This window comes from Scaptodrosophila lebanonensis, unplaced genomic scaffold (assembly GCF_003285725.1).
Source record: "Scaptodrosophila lebanonensis strain 11010-0011.00,11010-0021.00 unplaced genomic scaffold, SlebRS2 tig00001410-arrow-pilon, whole genome shotgun sequence".
NCBI classification, from domain to species: Eukaryota; Metazoa; Arthropoda; class Insecta; order Diptera; family Drosophilidae; genus Scaptodrosophila; species Scaptodrosophila lebanonensis.
The window spans coordinates 7,627,869-7,652,944 of NW_022060738.1; the positions used below are offsets into that span (position 1 = coordinate 7,627,869).

The following is a 25,076-nucleotide window of genomic DNA, read 5'->3' on the forward strand; positions in this document are numbered from 1 at the left end:
CTTGAAGATATGGGTTCCACTTTGACTTGGAAATGAACTCTTCGTTTTATTGTTAAAAGGAAACACTCAAACACTTGCTGCGTGCAAAGGGCAAGCAGCAATTCAGAAAAGAACAAAATTTAAATCTTTACATTTGCATAGCCCACACGGACCGACAGCTATGTCTATCTGCTGACATCGTCTGGGGAAACATGTCTTAGAATTTGCTTAGCAAATTTCTCTAGAACACTTTTCATTAAGTCGTCCAGCAGGGAGGACCAAAAAAGAACTGAGGAAGAGCAGGAAATGGCAGGCAAAGTGAATGAAATGAAATTGCCAACAGCGAGCTCATGCATCATGCAGAGAGTGCGAATGTGTCTGCTCTGGCTGAGTGTCTTGAAGATAGTTAATAAATAAAATACAATATTTTTAACTTGCAAGTTCTGGTCTGGCAATTGGGAATTTTAATTGAATACTGAGGCTCTGCACTTACTTCAGAACTGTCTGTCACCCTCTTAATTATGCAAATTATACATACATGTATGATTTAAACATGATGGCAGCTCTTAAACACTTTTTTGTGCTCTCAATTTAATTATGTTAAAATGGCAAAATGCCATTGTAAAACCGCAGTTGAACCGCATTAAAAAAATACGAGTACACAGATACACACACATAAGATACTTTCAATTAAAATAATTATTTTTTTAATTCGCAACAATTAATGCTTTAAGTTCGTAACGATTGTGTAAATATTCGTAATTAAATAATAACAGCTTTACACATATCGTCAGCAATAAATGACAAAGCAATGCAACGGCCTTGGCAACCAGCAGCCCAGCCAAATCCAATGAGCATTCTGCCCAGCCCATTTGAATATTCAATTAAGGCTAACTGCCAATTCACTGATAAGCTGCTGCCAAACCGGCTGACTGACTGACTGACTGACTAACTGAGGCGAGAGCCTTCGCTTACCATTGCCCAAAATGAAAATAAACTCAATTATCTGTTGGCATTCTGTGTATGTTCTTTGTTCTCGTCCGCGGGGACACGGCCCAGTGTTGCATTCAACAACGATTTGAATTCCTGAGTATGCCTGCTGGGAGAAGTGTTATACTGAATTCATAAAAATACATTTCATTCATAAAATTTTGAACTGACATTAAAATTACAGCCGGTATTGCTTTGGATCTGCTTCTTAAAATTTGACACTATTGCATAAATCATTTAATATTGGTAACCAGGTAACTTCGATTAGTGATTAATTATAACTTATTGTATAAATACTATGCTAACTTCAAATGCGATTACTGTTTTGCATGTGAGTTGTAGATTCTAGTTTAGATCAAAATTAAACCATTAACTAGAGACTAAGCACCACTGTTGTCAGATATTTTTTTCCAAGTCGGGATTTTGAAACTTTTTGAGTGAAAAAAAAAAAAAAAACGGAACATAGTGAAAAAAAGATGTATGTATATTGAGTCCGAATTACGTTTACCATAGCCATAAAAAATGGCTTTTAATAAAAATATATATAATATATTTTAAATCAGACTTACCCTATCGTTAAATAGTGAGGTTTTATTCATCATCTGAATAAAAAATAGTAAAACAGCAGAAATAAAAATTAAATAAAATAATAATTATTTAATAGTATTACTTATTCAAAAAATCGGAACGTTTGGCAACGCTGCTAAGCACCCATCATGAATCATTAATCGCTATAATATAGTAACAACTATATATAGCTGAATAAAGTAAACGTTATACCAACACGATATATAATATCGTGTTATATTATATATAACCACGATATGTCGAAGAATTGATATTGATTTGTATATCTATATATATTTTAAAATTCCCCACAATTTGGCTTCAAAAATAATTTTGTAATTAAATAAAGGGTAACATTATTAAAACAGAAAATGTGCATGAATATACAATGTAATTTTTCTCATTTAATATAGATCATAAGTATATTAATTTATGACCGCTATGTTTAAAAATGGCATTCGAAGCCTTCAACCAGCCAATACATTTTTATCTAAAGAATGCAAAAATAGGTTTAAGGTTTAGGTCCATAGCCTCATCAATTTAAAGCATCTAACTCAATTGAAGCATATTCTTTAATTAAGAAAACAGGCCTTTTGTATAGGCATTCGAAGTGTCGACTGATGTCAAAGCTTCTTTTATTTATTCTCTGGAGCAACAAAAAGGCCAAAAGTCAACGCAAACTATATGCATAAATTATCACAAAAGGATAGAAGAAAACGAGTGTTGAGTGTCTGCAAAGCGTGCTAAAATATGCATTAAACAAAAAAAAGGGAATTGCATCGAAAAATTTAAATAAAATGCACAGCCTCACAGGATATTTGAGGCCGTGCAGTTGCAGATGAGCAACATTTTTCCCTCCATTCTCCGTGCACAAGTTAGGACACTTTTTCGAAAGCTTAAAACGGGCCACTTTAGTGGCAACCGCAAAGTTTGCATTCATTTTCGTACACCATGCACTTTAAAACTTTCTGGCCATTTTGTTAGTCTATATATATATGTGTGTGTGTGTGTGTATGCCTTTCATGTCATTTAACTATTTTAGACTGCACCGCACAAGGACAATTGTTCATCTGGCTGGCTGCTTCGTTATTTTGTTGATTGCTGCTTCCTAAAATGCTTTCACTGTAAATTTATGTAAATAAATGTTAAACTAAAATTGGGAGGCACAGCTTCAAGCAAATTGTTGATACATACAGAGCACTGTTAAATCGAAATAAAAGGAAATAGTAGTAGTAATTCGCCACTACACGACCAACCGAACCCCTCATCTGTGGAAGCTTCTAACGGAAAACCCTTCTGTGCACTTCAGCCGCCTAAGACTTTAAGCCACACTGTCGTATTTTTCTTTAAGCTCTCTAGCATATTTATGTGTCTCTATACATACAAGGACATACATTCGTATGTACTATACATATGTATTTATATATAAATAGACTTTTTGCTCCTTCTTGTGGCGTCGACAAGAGAAAGCGAGCAAAAAAGCGCAGAATTTATAAAAACCTTGAACTCAAATGAATTGATTTTCTGACCACACTTACACTTGATAGTTTATTTAATATTTTGTTGCTATTGTTGTTGGTGCTTTTATTGTTCACTACTACTACTTCTACTGGCTGTGCATTTTATGGCACAGCAATTAATTTAACATTAAATAGTTTTTTACAGAGTGCACAACGTCACATGTACAAATTATTTATTGTTTTTAGCAGCACGCACATTCCGGCATATATTTCCTTCTTTTTTCAGAGTTGTACAAATAGCACAATATGGCAGCGTCAATTAATGTATTAACAAATGTGTGGTAGTTGGCAAGCAGCGAATTAATTGCTCAGGTTGTTCATGTTGTCCGATTAATATGCAATTGATCATCACATTAAAAGTGTGTCGGGGACAATTTTTATGACGTTCATGGTGGTGATGTGAGCGTGATTTCACCTTATTTCTGTCAATATTTAAATTTCTCAATTGTCTAAGTTGGTTAGAAGTCAGGCATGAAATTTTGATTAACGAGTATAAAGCCTACGTTTCTTAAACACAGACACATACTATGTACGTGTACATATATCTGTAGGTTTCCATTGTTGTTCACGCCAACTCATCTGCAAAGTAATTTTTAAAACTGTCCAACTTTTTAAAGTACTCTTCATTTATTCTAAATTTTTAGCTTTTTTGTGGTTCTATTTCTAAGTGGCATTCGTAGATAAATATAAATATAATAAATAATATATAAATAATTTCCACATCTGCGTAAAATATATGATTTTTGGGAGAACAATTTAAGTTGAATTTTTTGTTCACTATTTTAGAAGCATGCATAATGCCTATTTTAAGTTTTATTTGAACTCAACGTCAATAGAAAAGAATGTGCTATTTTTTTTACTTTATGTCTATGATATTTACCCGATTAATTATTTGAAACGAATAAGAATGACTTCATAAAATGAAATGTCGATTGGTTAGCTAAATAGTTGTAAAGTACAACACCATGGAACAATTTATAACTACTGTCATTATTCAAGTTCAAGCTAACCTTTTGAATATAACATTACGAAAGCAGATAGGGTTTCTTAATGTTAATATTTACTTAAACCAACAATAAATTGAGTAATAACAATAATATGAATATAATAATAATATAATAATATAATAATATAATAATATAATAATATAATAATATATAATAATGTTTGGGGTAGACATTCCCAAAATCTAGGCGTTCATTCAGATGAACGGGTGGACATTTTGAGTATTTTACAAATGTGGGATTCTTTTTTTCCGTTTGACAATTTCCATTATTTTTTTAAGGCGAAAATATACTTAAGGCACTTGAACCAACATTGGTTTCGTTCATGAAATTACGACGTAAAAGATGCAATTCCGGTATATAAACGCCGCGGCATTTAACAGTCTGAAATTTAACATAAAACAGTTTTAATCTACATACGAAAAGCTGAATTTGCAACAACAAAAAAAGCAATGGATTCAGTTTCCATCTGTGAAACGTAGATCAAGGAAGGACCAGAATTTTTTTTTTATTATGAAGCTATCCTTTAAATTGCAACAAGTCATTAAACACAACGGTACAAACAAATGTGTCAAAACTCAACCGGAGAGGGCAAACTTCATTAAATCAATTTAAATAAAATTAAAATTAAATTAAATAGGATAAACAAATAAATTGTATTTTCCCCAACTCAATATATACTTTGTAGCCTTTCGTAGATGGCATACAAATGAAACATTAAAAATTAATTGTAATTAAAATAATTATAATATTAATATTAATAATATTTATCTGCATAGTAACATTACACTTGTGACCATTTTAATAAAAGCGCTTCAATTACTTTCTCACACGTGTTCAAAAACAACAGTGCGTATACGCAATTTAATATTAAAAGCTGGCAGCATGGTCTGGTTGTTGTCTTGACTGTCAAGAGCTGCCCAAACAGCTGTATACAAAACGAAGAGTTGAGGTTGGCTAAAGCTTTGAAAGCTGGCCGCGCGTGGTGCATAAACTAACGGTGGCATACATAAATAAAGAGCTTTGCTAACCTACGCATTAATAATTGGAAATGTTTAATTAAGGAATACAACAAAATTAAAAGTTAATGAAATATACGCTGCCAATTAATTAATGTCTCTGAAATTTGTTTTAATTGCATTTTTTTTCGTCTACCCAACTAGTTGACAACCCTGTCCAGCTGCAATGAAAGGAGCCAGCAGCGCTTTCGGGCCCAACACAGCGACGCAGCGCAACGAAAGCTTCAATTTGTCGTCAGTTTTCCGGCACAACAGACGCAACATTTGCGAAGGCGCGTATCTTTGCGGCGAAAACCAACAAAAAGGTGGCCAGGAAAATTTGTGAAAATTCTTCAGATCTACAATAGCAATAATTCAATTGGAGAAAAGTGTTTAAATACCGCGAATGTAAAGAATTCACAAATAAAATAAACGCCTAACTAGAGCCTACGTGTGTTTAGTGGTTGTGTGTGTTTGTGTGAAAGTGTTTAGGGAAGGGGGTGCTTTTATGCTTAGCTTGTGGGTGCGAGAAACGTAAAAAAATACGAATAAAATTGTGCAAGAAAATAAGTGCAATAAACTGTGAATAATCCAGAGAATTGCGCGCTGCAGCTAACTGTGAGTCGACTCGACTCGACGCGATTCGACGACCCAGCCCGACCCATCCAATATAATCCAATCCAATCCATTCCGTTCGTTCGTTAATGCTTTCTATTGCTAAACACGGCATGAGTGTCCAGTTCAGTGTTCACATTATGCAAATTAATTTCAATTGGTTTGCACTCTGGATACATTTTTCGCCAGTCGCATTGCTGATTCTCATGTTGTTGTTGCTGTTGTTGTTATTGCTGTTTTCTCTAGTAGCTCTCTAGTAGTAGTTGTAGTAGTAAAGTCTGTAGTTTTCCCTATTTTCGTATACACATTTGGCTGCTGCGACTGCCATCGTTCGTTCTTCGTTCCCTATTATAGCTCGAGTCGTCTGAAGCTCGGAAAATTTCATTCGCCCTAACAAGTGTGTGCACACACACACTCACTCATTCACATTTCAGCGCGCACATGTGTGTGTGTGTGTGTGTGTGTGTGCGTGGCTTGATTTACCGGCTTTTGCTGGCAAGCGCACAAAACGGAAAATTGTTTCGCAAGAATTTTTAATCATGCAATGGCTATGAAAAGTGCAAAGAAAATTGCAGCGTAAAGTTTTCATTTGAAACAATTAAAATGGAAATGTTGACTTGCCCCATGCAATTATTTTTAAACTTTGCACACATATGGGACATGTGGCATATAAATATGGGATATCTCGTCACTATTTTTACAGGTCAGAGTAACATTTACAAAACCGGTTCCTGATGCCGTGCCACACTCAATCAATTAACAATTAAATTGAAACTCATTTAGTTACGAATTATTTATGAAGAAGCCGCCGCTAAAAGCCACACAATACAATCACAAATTGAATTAACTCTGCTGGGTTTGCATCAAAATGCAGCAGCAGCAGCACACAGCACACAGCCCCCAGCTCATAAAGCAGTCGGACTAAAAATAAAACTGTTAGCATGACAATAATATCAATTGCCATACCAAGTAGTCAGAACGTCAGCCAGTCTCAACAACAATGGCACGTCAACTGAATAATACACGAGCTTAAGCTGCACGAGACTCTCATTATCGGGTGTATCGGGGGGTATGGGGTAGAGGGGGGTCTGGCCAGTCAGATAAGCCCAAGAAGCCAAAAATGTAATTTTGTAACGCATGCCACAGCAGCAGACAGAAATTGCTGACCTGCCCGCTCGTCACGAACGGCAAACAAGAACAGACATTCTGACTGACAGTCGGACCCCACAGCCTGTGCCAAACAATGAAGAGCCAACCCAAGACAGAGTCAGACCAGCAGTCAGACACCCAGGCGAGTTGGGGGCTACTGCGATTGCCCAGCGTTGCACAATTTTGCACAAAACCAAAGCATAATCATGAATAATGAGCGTTTTGATAAGTGATAAGTGCCCGCTAGGAAATGTGCGTGAAACACAAAACAGAGAAATGTACATAGTTCAGTGGGATCGAAAATGAAATTCGCTATGATTTTAAGAATGTGTTCAATATGTTCTAAAGGGAAACTAAAAAGACTTCCTCTCGTATTAACATTGTATTACTAGTAATTTTGATTTGTGGAAATTCAAATGAAAATAAATGTATATATTAAATGCAATATTTTGAAATAAATATCCAGTCTTTTTTATTAACAAAAATAAATTTTATAGGATTCCTCAAACATTTTGTAAAGTAAATGCAGTAAATCTAAAAAGCAGAAAGCGAAGTTTCTGCTCCAGCAAGATCCTGAAATAATATTCGGCAATCAATTTATTGTAAATAAGGTAACCTGATTTGAAATTTACTTGTGTAAATACTTTACTTTCGCGATAGTGATAGATATAGATAGATAGATACTGAAGAATGGATAGAATAATGTAATTAAAGATATTTATATAAATATTAAAAAACTTAATATTAAATATGTAATTTCCTTTTAATGAACAGAACGTTATTAGAAGAAACGATTGGAATTTCTTTCTTTTTGTAGCTCCAAAATAGGATGTTACGAATACTTTTCTGCTCTTCTGACAGCTCTCTTTAGATATATTTCCATTTATTCTCATTACATTATATAATTATTCTAAATTAGAACCAATACTTACTTTAAAGAATCTGTGAGTATCACACTTTTTAGTAAAACTTGTAAAACTTTTAAAAAAATGCAGGACTAAATTGGACTACGGGTAGTAACTTCCTGAAATTTAAAAAATTGTGTTTCCAAACTTAAGAATTGAAAAGTGTAGTATATCGTGAATGAAAATACATTTATTTAATAAAATATCTACAGGTCATTCAAAATATCAATACGTTCCTATCCTTATATCCTAATATAATCCTATCCTCTATCATACGACGAAGAAGTAATTTATCAAGTATCCCAACCTTGTTAGTTGCCTGCCACTGGTTTTGTGGAATTGTGCCACAGGAAAACAGGTTTTTCACATGCTTCCCATTTTCCACTGGGCATGCTGCTTAATTCGAAGCTGTGACTGCGCCCGTTTGGGGCTCAGCGCGCAGTTCGAATCGGGAATTTGTGCAAAGCAGTTCGTGAAATGCTCGCGCAACTTTCTCAATAAAAAGTTAAAAGGTATAGAAAGAAGGTGCAGCCAATTGTGATTTTATTAATAATAAAGCAACTCCAGTGCTACTCAAATTGCGTGCGGACTAAAAATACTTGTCTCAGTTATTAATTAATGCATATTGATTAGCTTTCTTTGTGAGCGACATTTTCAAATTAGTTCAGTTTATTTAATCTCTCCTGGTATTTTGCCGCAAAGTGTTTATGTCACACTTGGGATTTATTTACGCAGTTGTGATTGTGGTTGTGATTGTGTCGCTTAGTTTGTGTCAACTTCAATTGAAATTAATTAACTTCTTCATCTAGTCTGTGCACATGCCGCACTTGTTTGTCTGCCAGCCATCAGTTTGCCAGCCTTGTGGGCGATCAGATTTGTGTGGCAGAGGTCAGCAAATAAACAAATTGCCTCACATCATGGGTTATTATTGGACAAGATCCGCAATATGAATAATATTTACACATGCATACACATACATAAATATAACTATTTGTGCAAAAACTGATAAGCAGCGGGCTTAAGCAGTTAAGGTCGTATCTGACTCTGAAGTCATATAAAAAATCACGAGATCACCCAAAGCTCGTTGACTCATTGGGATGACCTGATTTTTTCCACTCGACACGTTCCAACTATTCGTAGCTGTAATGCAAGCAACCGAACGTGTCAACAAATCATTCCCATATCTCAAAAAATCTTCTTGTTCCTAGAAATGAAGATAAACTTACATTAAAGCCAATTAGCCAACGCTAACGCTCTCTTTTGTCAAAATGTAAGGAGTTTTCAGATGTCTTTGCATCCCAGAGTTCTACTCGTATCCGATACTACTTAGAAACTGAAAGATCGATTTGGCAGCACTCAGTTACACTCAGCTAGTCAGTCAAGGAAACGAAATTTGTCAAACCGGTGAAAAATGTCACGAATATCGTGTCAAAGACAGGTTTTTTTTCAATTTAGCAGCACACACGTAACCTAACCAGCCTGAAATGGTCATACAGGCTGCATCGTAACTGTGCCATTTTTGTAGTCTACAGAAAAATGATTTATTCAGACAAACCATTCTGGCATACCTCCGACCAAAATATTACGACATTCGCATACAAAACACACTTAGATGAACATTAAACTTAAGCGTTGTCTAGACTCGTGCTTCGCATTCTAATAAGCTGGCAATTCAGCAAAAAAAAAAGAGTAGAATTTCTGAATTTCTGCTTCAACAACTCAAGTATGTAATAATCTAAATATACATGTACATGTGTATATCTTCTAGAAGCGCCTCAGGCATTTGGACACTAGCTGCCAATGTGAAGAACACGCCCCAAAACTCTAACAAAAATGAATAAAATCGTGGTACCATAGACAATCAAAAGCAAACAAACATCAACAATAACAACAACAATAAAAAAGAAATAAAAATAAAAATAAAAACGAAACACGTGCAAGCATAAAACTTTTTTGAGAACAAGTGCCACAATTATCAAACAATTCCCACAACACCAACAACAATAAAAAGAACAACAACACATCATCGAATGTCGTGCAAAATGTTGCAAGTGCCGGTGGCAACATTTGTGCTGCTCTTGTTGCTGCAACTGGCAACCAGCAGCGACATGACATCCTCAACCATCGATGCCACTCTTAAGAATGCCAAGCTAATTGAAAGCAAGGTGTTGCCCGACTTGTCAGACCTGCAACGGAATCAGGAGGATGACAAGTGGCAGCAAATCTACCGGTTTATTGAGGATGGTTTTCCGGTTCTGGAACTCTACGACTACAAAGCAAAACCAGGTGAGCACGACATTTTTTCCAAAGCTAAAGTTGACTTTATTGCCCATTTCTCTCTTTCAATATCTGCAAGTGCTCAGACCAGCCAATGCTAGACTCGACTAGAATACTATTCATAAACATAGCATAGACCCAAGCACGATGCAGTAGCTCCAAAATAGCTGTGCGTTGCATTAGCAAAACATTCCCATGGCCCTTCGCTTCATGGGTAAAGAGTACCAGCTTGTAGAGACAGAAGATTTGCACCTAGAAAGAGAATTGAATTATTTTTGAATTATATCAGACATATTTGATCGAAAGTTAGCAGAACATTTAGACTGAACGTGCAAAAGCCTCAATAGTAATTGTTTAGTCAGGATACGAGAACGCCTTTTGACAAATTTTTCTAATATCTACTCTTTATTTTTTTGACATTTTGAGTAAATGTATAACACAATATGAGAACTCTGGGTATATTTAAATTAAAGGCTTACATTTGTATCCAACTACTTACAAAATACTGTGCTTTCGATTTACTGAAGCACAGTTTTGGTAAATGTTTCAATCATCTAAGATCTGGAATCGTTAATGACATTCCTGTTTTTAGGACGTACCCGTATATTACTTCATCTTTTTTTGTTTCTTTATTTAAGATCTAGATAACGAAAAATATTAATTCTTACAAAAATAAAGATTAAATTGAAATTAAATGAAGATTAAAATTAAAATTGATTTGGAAGGCTCTAGTTGATCCGGAATGGAAGGTCAAGCGGGTGGAGTCTTGAGACGTCTGTGATGCTCGTTTTTATGAGGGAGATTTATGACAAAAACGTTTACATACAAGAACATCTCTAAACAATTCTAATATTAGCCAATCGTCTTAGGATTATGAAACGAATATGTTTTCAAATGTTCCAAGCAAGGGAGCCTTTTTCATAACCGGAACAGTGTGTTACTACTATCAAGTATACGATGAACAACTTTTCTTAGAATTGACGGATTTGAATGATTTAAAGCAAAAGCATAATTATATATATAGTAGATTGCTTATGCCAAATTTGGTTTATGTAGCTTTTGAAATGTGGATAGTATTGACGAAATTCTGTAGCAGGGAGAGCAGGCGAAAAGTCAATAAAACAAAATAAATAGGGGCGTCTAAATACCAAGATTGGTTAATGTGCGCTCAGCCGTTTCCGAAATCCAGGCGTTCATCCAGACGAATGGACGGACATGTCTAGATCAATTTGTCTCTTCGTGCTGGTTAAGAATAAATAAACTTTATGGGGTCGGAGATGCCACCTGCTGCCTGTCATATACTTTGCAGAAACTTAGTGTACCCTTTTACCCTACTGGTAGTGGATATAAAAACATCTAAGTAGTAATTGGTACTCACATGCCGCTGCTGTCGCACGACCAGTCGTTGTTGCTTCGCGGTGTACCGAAACTTAAAAAGTTCCTCTCCAAATTGCTGCTCTGCACGACGTATGGCCGCTGTTTCATTAATGTATACCCAAGGATAGAGTAAAGACATAACCAATATAGACAATATGTTGCTTGGAGAGAACGCATTGTACTGGTAGATATGAAAACAGAGTAAGCACATCACGAGCTCGGTTAGAAACGTCACCCAAACTATTGGGCGAATGAGTATTTCGAAGTTTTGCCTCAGTCTAATAAGAGCCGTGTAGTAATCCAATTGATCGATATATTGTTGGGCGGTGAATTTTTGCTTACGCTGCCGTTTCTGCTGATGGCAGGCATGGTCATAGCAATTGTGCAACATCAGCAACCCCAAATGGGAAACTAAGAACAGCCAGAGTGGTTGCAGCAACATGAAAAGGGTCCCAGACCTCTTGAGTGCGCAGTCAAGGAACGAGTTAGGCTTAATAAAAGGTATTTCCAATTTTTCCTGGACACAAAACTGCTTGTAACTCGTGGTCACATACTCCATAGTATAGATGAAATATACAAACCAATTGATCCGGGGATAGCGACCATATAATAAATGAAAATTTTTATAGATTCCGACGAACTCATTGAGCACATTTTCTATCCGTTTCTTTTCAAATCTGTATATGTACGTTATGAAGATGGACACATAAAAGTTACTGTACTGAAAGACACTCAGGTTCAGAAAGTACAAGGAGGAAAGGCCAAGATCATTGGTGGACACAGTTTCTACCATAATTACTCCAAAAAGTAGACTATAAATAAATAATGTAACCAGCAACCAGGGTCGCAGCCATACGCAGTGTAGCAAAGTCACGGCAGTTTCCAGAGAACGGTTGCGCTTGAATTTCCCTTTCCGAGGCACATATAAATATATGTTGCAACCACAGCAAATTGTCATTACTTGAAGCAGACTAAATACGAACGTTAGAAGCGACATTTCACGACTGAGACCAGTTGACTGAACCTTCTGAAATGTGTCGTGAATGCACCCTTGATAAATAACTGGCATTAATGCTTAAGCTAGGCTCATCAAGTGAGCTATTTGTTCACGTGGGAGCAGTTGGCGCGAGTTGAGAAATAGAGTCACGAGGTTTTTTACAAATACACTACAAATACATACTTCAATAGAGATAGCTTCTCTTAGCCTCAATCAAACTTTTGTTAAGACCGAACGATTTTTTTAGATAACGAACCCAAACAGTACTTTATTTTCCCTTGTCAACAAAGATGGAATTTAAATTCTTTTTTAAATGAATGTATGAGACTCTAATCACGAGCTTTACAACCCTGTTGGGATAACTTCAATACGTTTTCAATTAATTATCATAAGCGAAATTGTTGTTAATAAAAGCAATTGCAAAATTGTCGCGTGCTTCACACAAGCCCTAGACCAACGTCAAGACTCGCGGTATTTAATGTCATTCATTACCTTTTTTATAATAATCACGAGCTTTATAGCCCTTTTGGGATACCTTCAATAAGATTTCCCATAAGCTTCTACTTGTTTTTAGTTTAGTTTTTAATAAAAGCAATAGCAGGATTGTCACGAGCTTCACGCGAGACCTACTTGTCGACAAATATTAAGCATACTTTTACGAAGAATCTGCAATATCTCAGTAAGCTGATCATTTCTAATGAAAGACATCAAATGTTGAGTAATTATGTAAATAGACTAGAATTGTTTGTTATAAGAATTTAAATTCTTTTTCAAATATATTTATGAGACTCACGGTATTTAAAGTCAGTCACGATCTTCCATATAATAAACACGAGCTTTAAATCCCTTTTGAGATAATTTCAATAAGTTTTCAATCAATTATCATGAGCGAAACTGTCCCAGATCTTCCACAAGTTTTAAGTTGTTTTTATTATTTTTAATAAAAGCAATTGCAAAATTGCTTCACGCAAGCCGTAGATAAATATCAAGCATACTTTTACGAGGAATCTGGAATATCTATGTAATACATGGTCCGCCTGATGATAGCCGATCATTTATAATGAAAAACATCGATTGTTGAGTAAATATGTAAATGCACTAGAATTGTTTGTTAGTATGTACTCGTAGATTGATTAGTGAACATCGAAGCATGTATATCCTTAAATGTACACACATTCTATATGCATTTTCTTTTTTATTCACCCGAATTTCGATTGGCAGCGACACCCTTTACGTTGATTATACCCAAAATTGACTTGCGCACCATTGAGAAGCCGCGCCTAAAGGAGTTCATGTTGGAGCATTTGGTGCCAGGAAAAATCTACGATAGCTACACGCCTCATGGCGCCACGAGTGGGGCAGCCGCCAACAGCAAGGAGGAGGAGGAGTCATATGGCAATGGAAACGGACACAAAATCGTTTTTCGTAAATTGGAAAAATCACACAATAATGTTTGGTTACTCAATGGTCAGCAGATACTCTACAAATTGCGTATCAATGAAAACTTGATGGCCATTGCAATTGATGGCTATTTGGGTGATAGAAAATCGCCCTATTCAAAGCGCAACATACAGGAAACGAACAAGTGAGTGTACGGAGTCCTTGAGTGCGCACTCAAGCGTAGCTCATCAGGCAAAAAGTTTTCGTATTCAGACACAAGCATACGGACACACATACCCCTCATACTCATACTCCACACTCCTCCCCATCCTCAAACAGTTTTTCACATCCGTTTCCGTTTTACGTTGCAGCCGCTACAATGACCCCCAGCCGCTGGAGCAGCCGAACATCACAAATGCACACGCCAAAGTCGAGCCCATCATCAAGGAGTCGAAGGCCAGTCCACTAATGTCGTTTCTGGGCAACATGAAGACGGGCACAAAAGTTTTCCAGCACTTTTTATCGAAAAGCAATCTGACACGCATTATGGACGATAACACATACACGTACCTCATACCCTCGGACAATGCCTTCCAGCGCTGGCATCCCATCGACTGGGGCTTCTATCCATTCAGCGTTCAGGAGTTTACCGAGAGCGTGTTGCGCAATCACTTCCTGCCCATGCAGCGCCCGCTGCGCATGTCGGATGTGAGGAATATGGACCAAATGATTGTGCACACAATGGGCGGCGAGGATGTGGTCTTTCACGGACAACGTGAGTATGCGGGCCTCCTATCGCAGATAGTTGCTTATTTATAACTTGGGCGCCCACAGCGACGCCTACGGTGAACAATGTGAGCATTATGGCCGACTACACGCTCTCCAACGGCAATCAAGTCTTCATCATAACAGAGGTGCTCTTCGTGTCTGAGGCTGTCGTCTCTAAACTACATCAGGTATGGCATTATCGTTGACTGATCGTCAATATTCTACAACTTGCATCCTTTTTGTTGCAGATGCATAAGGATAAGGAGACTCCGCCACTTTTGGCCTTTCCCTGGTTCGGTGCTCAGTTTCTATCGCACTCTTTCCTCGCCCTCGAACGTGATCCGCGCTTTACACAAATCACTAGGTTTGTCGTCTCAGCAAAGAGATGTTAAGCTTGAATCTAACTTTGTTGTGGTCCTCAGATATTTGAACAATGCTGAAATAGCCCCACATGTGTCTGGAGCCAATTACACTTTTTTTGTGCCGGAGGACAAGGCCTTCCAGAAACTAGGCTTCGATCGTTTGTCCGATGATGTCATGGTATGTAACGAATGCTTCGAATCATTTAGGATTTTCAAACTAATCCCCCTGAGTTTATAGGCTTCCCAGCGTGGTGTCAAAATGTTGCTCAATCACTTTGTCCGCGGTCGACTCTACAATCGCGATCTCAGAGATAACGAGCTGTTCGAGACCATTGGCGGCGGGCATGTGAAGATAACCAGGAACCCGGGCAGCAACTATACGGGCGTTAACAATGCGCAGATTACCGAGAGCGAGGTGTTTGTCTACAACTTGGGCACCATGTACTACATAGACGACATTCTCTATTCGCACATGCTGCGCGATCACATCATCAAGTCGACCAAAACGAGATCAGATCGAAATGGAGGCGAGGCTGGCGGAGGCACACGCAGCACTCTGCGTCCCACCGATGTCGAGATCGTGCCCAATGAGTTTGAGAGCGACAGCGGCAGGGACTACACCATACATGGAGACGATTACTCCATCCATGGTGACGATGATGACTTCGAGGATGAGATCATAACGCCAAAAGCGCTGCCCGTCCAGATCTACGAATTGCCCAAGTAAGCCGATTGGGGAAATAGAGAAAGCTTGATAGAGGAGGAGGAAAAGGGCCGAGCCGAGCAAAAGTTTTATATGGGTTTTCGTATGGGGTAGACGCGCTTTAAGCGTTTTGTATAGTTCTGAGATTAATTTGTAATCGTTACCCATATTGAGTTTTCATTTAGTTAGTTTCTAGTTTCGTGTAAATCTTAAGTTAGCGTTGAAACGAAGTATACTACAAAGCAAAATACATACAAGTACATATACTATATGCATAACTACTACTACCTACTAACTAACTACTACAACTAATCCTAAACACAATACGAGTACTACGAAATTAGAGAGAAAACCAAGAAGCTTTTAGAGATAGCGAAAATTTCAATTCCATATGTAGAGCAAACGAAAGGTAATTAAGCAGTGACAAAATATTCTATATACAATATATAAATACGTAGAATTGAATCGAATCGAAATCAATATACATATAGTATGTATGTACTATAACGCAATTAGCGCTCTTCATTGTTTTGTGCTTCTTTTGAGTCTAGGAATATAGAAGAGCATAGCGAAACATATCGGCTAAAGTAATCAGATCGGCAACTTCGATGCACGACCGTAGTGAAAAATTCTGTCTAGACGCAGTAGATGTAAACACGACATACTATAAATATACGAGTATATACAAACATGCATATGTATTGGCGGATATTTTATCATTATTTTAAATTATGTAACTTCTTTTAGTCTTAAACAATTTTATATAAATATAAATATATATATATATATTTATGTATCTGTGTAAATGAATATAGCGACGACAACAGCAACAACAAGAACTACAACAAAAGCAATGAACATGCAATTTTTTAATAGTTTGTTAAAAATAAAAACCATTTGAAAAAAAAAAAATCGAAGAGAAAACGAAAACAAATATACCCTCTAAAGAGTTTTGAATCCAATATGAAACTTCTTTTACAGCTTCCTTTCAATACGACTTTATTATGAATTAGTTAAACGCAATACACTTGTATGTAACTAATTTAAGTAATTCGGAGTATTTTATCTGATGTATACGAGTATGTTTAAACGTATTTGTGTTTTTTTTTTTAAATAATACCTGCTACTCTAATTGACTTAACTGATAATTTGTTAATTGCTGGCATGTCCCGAATCCCGATTGCACTTCACTTAAGCCGGTCGCTTCTAGTGGAATTCGAATGGTAATTCCCATGAATTCTCCATGGAAATACTCGTACATACATCCGTATGTGGTAAAAGAATATAGAGGAAGGTGATTAGAAAATAGAAGAGGATTTCGGTACATGTCATGTGGTTTAGCTTTCTTCTCACAATAAATTAGCAACACCATTAAAAAGAAGAACGAGAAAACACAGATCTGGGGTAGGCAGTGAGGCCAATTAATATGTATAATGCTAACAATATTCGAATGAAATATTTAAGTTATATCAAATGCGTATTACTTAAGGATAATCTATATTTGTATAGAACTCGTACGATGGAGCTTGATATGGCGCGTATGTATATTTGTGTATGTGTAACTACATTAAGATGCGATTATACATGTATGCGATAACTTGGCTTATAACTAACTCGTACATCTAAAAATTTCGAATGTGACATAAAATTCGTGAAACAAAAAAAAACACAATGGAAGTATTCGAGTTAATGGTCATGTTCTTAAGCTTTGGTAAGTTCTATAAATTTTTCGGTATCAAAGTTGAGTTGTGCAAACATTTTGGGCTTAATACTATGGCGCTTAAAGCTACAGTCTGACAGTCAAATAAGTTAACACAGAAAATGGTAAAATCTTACAAGTCACATCAATTATGTCCCGCAGGGGATTATTGTAATAAAAAATTTCATTTGAACTATTATTGCTTTTGATTAAAAGAACAATACAACTGTGACATGCTGTTTGTTGTGTGCAAATTATTTGTCTGTCTGACCATAGCCTACGTTTCTATGTGCGTTAATTTCATTGCCAACTGTTTCTTCATTGATTTTGTGAGATCTACGTTATTATAGAGGAGGGCAGCTTGTTCAACACCGTATGCCAGTCCACACTGCTCTTGGCCTATTAACAGCGCACAGACTGCAACAAAGCCTAAATCGTTCGTTTTGGCCTTAAGGGAATAGCATTTTGTATAATTATTATTATCGAAGAGAATGATAATATTATTAAAAATTATATGGTACTTGATTTCCTCTCTCATTTTAAATGAGATAATAACAAACGAGCAGTGTAAACAGCAAATTTAAATAAATCGAACTTGGTTTAAAGATATTCCAACACCTTTACAATGCATGAAATTCATGGATACGGAATTTGTTTATCTCTTTTTGCAGCTATAAAGCTCACACTAGTATTTGCGATTGTGTTAAATAAATGTGCTGATAGGTACAGCTAATATTATCATCATAAAGTAAAATTGTCTACCCAGTGCTGTTGGCACACTATCGAAATAGCATTAGTAAGATTCCTTCGTCCGCTACTTAAAATTATGGTTTATGATCTTGAAGCTGGTTATAAAACATGTTAATAGATAAACACATAAATTTAATTATAGTAATGCTAAGATCAAATAAAAATAAAAAATATAATCGAAAAATTTGATCAATAAACTTCAACAAGTTTTTGGTTGCTTCAAGGTAGTCTTAATCGTTGTGCTCCTGTGCGTTGTTATTGCTGCTATTGTTGCTATTGTTGTTATTGTTGCTGCTGCTCTGAGTCACATTGTTGGTACCGTTGATGGCTGCTGCCACGGTTGTTGTCGACGTCGTTGTCGTTTCAGTCTCGGTATCACTTAAATTTAACACATCAGGCTCAGATTCCAAGTCAGCCAACGCTTCGGCACCGCCGACAGCGCCCTCCATCTCATCAGATAGGTCTAGGGCAGCTGGTTGCTTGGGTTTAAATGTGTTATTCTCGGCATTCAGCTCATAACCCTTGAATGGATCGGCCAGCTTTGAACTTTGAGACTGCGCTTGTTGTGCTGCCTGCGCCGCAGCGCGTTGCATCCGTCGCTGCTGGTTGCTGAACGTCGGACTTTCAGATCGCGCGCGCTGCAGTTGTGGTCGCTGCTGTTGTTGTTGCCCCTGCTGCACCTGATAACCCTGATCAGCGTCACGCGAGCGTCCAAATTCGAAGCCATTTTGCCATTGCACATGTACATTCTCATATGAGGGATCCTCATATCGATAGTTGTTGCTGTTGCTGTTGCTGATGTTGTTGTTGCGCTTCTCTGCACCACTCCTCAGTCGGCTTAGCGTGCTGTGCAGCGGCCTCGTCGCATTCTGATCGCGACGCATCGTAGATGCCCCGCAAGAGGGCACACAGCCGCCCTGGAACCGTACCATGTCCTGCGGTAAGCCGCTCAGCCGTGGCGTCCCATACGGATTGGACATTTGCGAGGCCACCGATGCGGTATCGCAACTGACACAGTCACGCGAGAACATGAAGTTAAAGTCGATGACCTGCTGAGAAACAATTATGGGTTAATAGTTCTTTAGAATTCTGATACACATCTGATGATGATAAGTACGAAGATATTGCTGCCAAACCAACAAATATTCTTGCCTGTTTTTATTCGGGTATAATATTGCAATTGATTTTAAACGCATGTGCCACATACGTGAACTTTCAGAGGAGAGTAAAAATTCACAATAAAGTAAATTTCTGTGCACATAACTCATATCATATAGGACAACACAATTCTAGCATAATCAATATGTTAAAAAATAATTCCTCCCACAACGCTTAAAACACTTGTAATATTTGTATTAATAAACGTCGGACACAATTATTGCATAACGGATTGTAAATTATATAATTTCCCTAAACCCTCTTCCTGTTGATATTTTATCTATTCATAAATATTGATCAGTTTTTTTTGCCAGAATTGAAGAAACGTTGAAAATTCTGATCAAACAATGCATTACATAAACATATATGTACATACATATGAAGATAGAGCTTTCCTACTTCGGTCTCGATGAGAATAGAATCGTAATTCTTTTTATGTATAGTAAGCATCTCCAAGTTTCATTTCAAACTATTAACATTATCTTTTAAGTAAAAAAATACCATAAAAAACAGAGAAGTCTTAATTTCGTTGAAAGAAATCCCCCAAAAAGTCATTTATTACCACTCTTCCTTCTCTCTCGTCAAACAGTGGAGAAGGAATTTCCACTTACCTTACAATCGGGTCCTTGTCCAATCCACAAGGGCATCCACTTGTTGACCAACAGCCACTGCAAACTCGACTTGGATATCCGATTTAGTGTGCCTCCATCTGCTGCGGAATTGGAGCGTGCAGCTGAAAGGTTCACGGGTTTCTTAGCCACAGTGCCACTTTTGGCAGCTGTAGCGGTCTTCTCGCTAACCACATTTGGTGCCACAGCAGCTGCAGATGTTGATGAGGATGAAGTCTCTTTATTTGACTTGGTAATCGATTTGATTTTGGGTATGGCGCCCGTAGGGCGATTGCTATTGGCGGGTACGCTCACGGTGGCCGCGTTCACAACCGCACACACCTGCTCTTCCACTGAGGTTCCCGTTGAAGGGCCAGCAGAGGCGGAACGAGCAGCCCTCTCCATGGATACATTCGGCGATAGTGGCGAGGATGTGTTGTTGGGTGCAGCGCCCGTTGTCTTAAAAATATTTGTCATGCTCTGCGAGTTTTCGCCATGCAGACAGCTGAAGAAGCTCGAAGCGCTGTTTTTTACCGGCACCTTGGCATTGGCATAATCCATGCCGGCCGTGCAGCCCGTTCCGCTGGCATAGCCCTGACAAGTGGGAACATTGCAGGTGGCCCCAGCGGAGCTCGCTGTGCTCCCGGCATTGCCGGCGTTGAGCCGTATGTGTCCGACAGTGCCAAAATGTGAATGGCCCAGCACTGCGTAGTGTCCGCCCAAATTATAATGATCGATGTTGCCGCATGAGGAGCTCAAGTGACGCTCTATTCGCCCAATGCCATGACCCAGCACATCTAGACGTGTGTAGAGCGGCATGCGATTAGTGCCAGCCGTGGCACTGCTGCTGCCGTGGGCACCTGCAGCCAGGCTGCGATAAAGTGGCTCATCGCGTATCTGCTCGTATATATTCTCGTAACGCATTGTGCCACCTGCCACGTAGGGCCAATTGTAGCCATCCGTGGACTCGGTGTCGTCGAAGCTGCGCTGGCGCTGACAATTTCCGCGATTGCTGGCATAGAGTGGTGCACAACGCAGTCCATTTCCATAACGATTACCTGGTGGCAATAAAATGGTCATTACAATGAAACAAGGAAGTAACAGATTTTCCAGCTTACCATTCTGCATGTCTATGCGAAAGTTTCGACGATAGCCCAAGCCGGCGCGCACTGAACGTGGCACATCGTAAGCCCCACTAGCGCCCACTCCTACACTTCCAGCTGTTGAGCGATCGTACAAATCATTCCGATAATTGTTCATGGGCAGCAACCGTTGTGGCTGTTGTTGTTGCTGCTGCTGCTGCTGCTGTTGTTGGTTGTTATTATTGGAATTGGATTCATTTGACGCTTGTTGCTGTTGTGCTGTTGCCGGTTGTAGTTGTTGTTGCTGTTGCTGCGGTTCACGTGCTTGCTGTGCCTCCTCCATTGCATTTGCAGGGGCATTGACATTAGCGGCTGCAACAACATTGTTGTTGTTGTTGTTGCTATAGATATTATTTGGCTGACCAATTGGTGCATAGATGTTCTCATAGTGCGGATGATTTTGTTGCTGTTGCTGCTGCTGCTGCTGCTGAAGAATAGGCTGTTGAGCTGCTGCAATGTTGCCATAAATTGCCCCACCCACAGCGCCCTCCATCGTGCCCTCAGCTTGGCTGTTTTCATCATCCAACATACCAGTGGCCAGTAAGCCCGCTTGACTGCATGGAAGGAATACAAATTTAGTAAATGCTCGGTATAATCGACATTTCATACACCTACCGTGCCAATGCACCCTGCTCTTCCATTCACATGGGCTTATCTATCATACAGACGCCCGCATAGCTGCGTCCAATGGTCATCATGGCGGGTAAAATGCGCCAGCTGTCCGAATCGGGGCAATACACCTCCACAGAAGCCAAATTTGAGGTACCATCATCGCCGCCCACCACATAGAGCAGTCCATCGTGCGCCACCACACCCGCATTGCGCCTGCAATAAGACATATCTGCCACCGAGCGCCATGTGTTCGTCTCACAATCGTAGGCCTCCACAGATTTGCGCACCATAGGACCATCATGGCCACCTACTGCATATAAAATATTGTGCAGTACACCGACTCCGGCGCCACTGCGACGTGAGCTCATCTCTGCCACCGGCGACCATGTATCCAGCTCTGGATTGTACCGCTCCACAGAAGACAGGCATTGTCGAGAGAATCCATCGTAACCGCCCACGGCATAGAGAAGACCATGCACTACGCCAACGCCTACGGAACTGCGACGCGTTGACATCGAGGCAATGTAACGCCAAATGTCTGTCTTGGGATCGTACACCTCGGCACTCGATAGTCCCGTAGTGCCGTCGAAACCACCAACTGCATAAATGCAGCCATTAAGCACGGCGACACCCAGTGTTGAGCGACGCGCCTCCATGTGGCTACAAGTGGCCCACTGATCCGTCGCTGGATCATAAACATCGACTGTACGGACGCGCAGGGATCCATTGAAGCCACCCACGGCGTACACCTTGTCGCCTAACACGGATAACCCACTGCGACAGCGACGGTTGGGCATTTCGGCCGCCTGCTGCCAACGCTCCTCTCGCAAATCATACCACTCTACGGAGCGTATCGCCTTCGGTGCTTGTCCACCAATAACGAGCAGTATTTTGGGCATACCCACCGGTTTGCGCGGCACAGTGCGCGCTGATTTTGTCTCTGTCGGGAGCAGGTGATACGTGAGAGCCTCGATTATCAAATTCTTGCACACAATGTTTCCCTCCAGCAGCAGTTCTTTGTCCACACGCTGTGTAATGAACTCCTTAGAAAGGAAGGGCAGGCGCACATGCTCCATAAGGGCCGAAGTGTACGGCTCTCGCATGGGTACATCGTAACGCAGCCAGGCAATGACGCACTCATATACACGCTCCTCATTTGGCACCGAAATTCGATCGTTTGCTATTAGATTTATAACCTGATCATGTGTCAAATTAAGGAATTCCTCAAACTGAATAACCTCGCTGCGGAAAGAATGATTAAGAAAAAGAGTTAGGCATGACGGCTTTGTAGAAAAAATGTCTACAACTGTTGGTTAATTTGATGAATATGTGGTCCTAGGTTAAAGCCTACAAAAGATAAGATCACTATTTTATAAGAACAAGTTTTTCCTCCATGGCCTGGACGGCTACCAACATGTTTACGAACAAATCCTTAACTTAGGAACAGTGCTTGTCTATCTATTCATAATATATGTATGTATAGTGTGGCAGTATTTCATATTTTCCCAAATGGTTTCTTGCCAATTGTTGTCTGGGAACACACTGGCATTGAAGGGAACAATGCTTGTCTATCTATTCAAAATATATGTATAGTGTGTCTGTTATACTAAGATCAATGTTCTTTTCATCTTTTCATGGCTTTGTAAAGAATACAAAAACGTTTTAGTAAAAATCCTAAAACCTAACAGATATTATTTGTGTATAACTTATGTCTGGGAAAAATCCAGCCCAATAAGGATTACCCATAAAAAACTATATGCATATAAAGATAAAAGATATTTAACTTGCGTTGATTTAGTTGATTAGTGATGGCTTAAGCGATTTCTGCTACGTTAGGAACTTACTTAAAATGCTGTTCGATGTACGTCTCGGCATAATTAAGTAACTCTACACAGCCATGTAGGTCGGCGAATTCGCGTATTCCCAGACAATTGCTGGCGTCCAGTTGTGTTTGCAGGAAATCGCAACAAGCGTCGCGCACATCTGTCAACTGGAGTAGATTTGCCGCCGTCAGCAGGACCTGCACATTCTCTTCGTTGACCTCTACAGTGGCGGTGTACACATAGTCAATGAGCAGCTCCAAGGCGCGCGCATCGACGCTCTGAAGCGTGATGCGTGCCTGACGAGATTCCTCGAAGCTGGTGAACATGGCATAGAAGTAAGGACTGCAGGACGCCAGGACCATGCGATGAGCATGTATTTCCACATCATCAGCCACAAGGATAACATCACACAGTTGTTTTTGCCTAAACAGAAACGATAGTATGAGACATCAATGGGAAACTAGTAAGAGGCGCAACTTTCTAAGCACTCCTGACCTTCCACAAGCAAAATCATAAAAACAAAAACAAAACTTTCCGCTACGCTTAATGTGGCGAAACAAAAGTGGTTATAAAACTAGTTTGCCGTCAGTGGCTATCAAAATTTTCCAAAACTCGCGGAAGCATTCGACAAAAACGATAATGAAATCGTGAAATCAAAACTAAAAAGCCAACACTCAAGTTCAAGGGCAGACAAACAAAAACAACGACCAGTAAATCAAAAATGGATTCATATCGTAATAAGTTAACACAAACGTAGAAATTAATGCGAATGGCCTCTTGACAAAAGCAAATATAAATAGACAAGCAAATGGACGGACGGACAGACAAACAAACGTTCAAACAAAACGTAGCGAAGCTAAATGCGCAAATATTAAAATGCGCCGAGTGGCGACCGCATGACATTTAAGCGATTATTTTTGCATATTTTCGCAAATGGCTTTTGGCCAATTGTTGTCTGGGATCACACTGACACATTGACACTTCCACCTGCCCACACATATTGCCCACTCACTTGCGCATCTCGTTCATGGCGTCAAAGGAGCGAATGGTGTGCTGTTCATTGTTATATTGACCCACGGTTCCTCGCTCCTTGCCATTGGGTCGCTGGATGTGCTTTTGCGAGCTTTCGTCCAGGGAATTTTGACTGGCATAGCGCAGCAGGCAACTGCCACGGTCTAAGGCGCTGCCCTCTGCTGCGGGATTTTGTTGATGGTGTTGTGGTTGTTGCAGCATTTGGCGTTGTCGCTGCGCCGCTGCACCGATGCCCCCACCACCTCCGATGACAACTCCGAGCCCAGCACCTGCTCCAGCAATTGGTTCAATTATCGCAACCGCACCCGCTTCGTGGGGCTGACCATTAGCATTTGGATTCTGATTCTGTGCTTGCTGCTGCTGTTGTTGAGGCTGATTCTGCTGTTGATTTCCATTGCTTAAATTGCTCATAATACCGATCGTGTATTTGGTTAATAGTGCGCTCAAAGCTATCATTCACTTGCTGCGATTCTAACACACGCCAGCGCCAGCAGCTGTGGTGAGCGTATGTTACGAACGACGTGTGTTTTACTAAACAACTTTATTCCTCAAATGTTTCTATCTACGTCTCTGCTTCTTTTTTCTCGACACACTCGATACCTTTGCAAAGTCTAATGCAACTATCGATAAAAATATGCGAAGTGCCATCTATATAACGAAT

At 39.2% G+C, this 25,076-nt stretch overlaps 2 protein-coding genes across 5 annotated transcripts; one reads left to right on the forward strand and one right to left on the reverse strand.

Moving 5' to 3' along the window:
• The first annotated feature begins 5,321 nt into the window (after nt 1-5,321).
• On the forward strand, nt 5,322-16,326 carry LOC115630462. 3 transcript variants are annotated; one of them, XM_030527028.1, is made up of 8 exons: nt 5,322-5,384; nt 9,496-10,013; nt 13,600-13,963; nt 14,130-14,533; nt 14,593-14,714; nt 14,775-14,890; nt 14,949-15,066; nt 15,127-16,326. In XM_030527028.1, exons 2-8 carry the CDS (start codon nt 9,758-9,760, stop codon nt 15,613-15,615), a joined length of 1,869 nt encoding a protein of 622 aa, XP_030382888.1. In that variant the 5' UTR covers nt 5,322-5,384; nt 9,496-9,757; the 3' UTR covers nt 15,616-16,326. The 3 variants fall into 3 exon arrangements, with proteins under 3 accessions (XP_030382888.1, XP_030382889.1, XP_030382890.1); XM_030527029.1 differs by having other exon boundaries at nt 5,374-5,466; XM_030527030.1 differs by lacking the exon at nt 5,322-5,384 and adding an exon at nt 8,190-8,239.
• A 1,829-nt stretch (nt 16,327-18,155) lies between these two features.
• LOC115630473 (ring canal kelch protein) lies at nt 18,156-24,983 on the reverse strand. Of its 2 annotated transcripts, none has more exons than XM_030527045.1 (6): nt 24,396-24,983; nt 23,405-23,806; nt 21,564-22,802; nt 20,925-21,502; nt 19,810-20,864; nt 18,156-19,092 (listed from the first exon to the last, which is right to left on the reverse strand). In XM_030527045.1, the coding sequence occupies exons 1-6, from the start codon at nt 24,869-24,871 to the stop codon at nt 18,271-18,273; spliced, it is 4,572 nt and encodes a 1,523-aa protein (XP_030382905.1). In that variant the 5' UTR covers nt 24,872-24,983; the 3' UTR covers nt 18,156-18,270. The 2 variants fall into 2 exon arrangements, with proteins under 2 accessions (XP_030382905.1, XP_030382906.1); XM_030527046.1 differs by having other exon boundaries at nt 18,156-19,089; nt 24,396-24,871.
• Between the last annotated feature and the right edge of the window lie 93 nt (nt 24,984-25,076).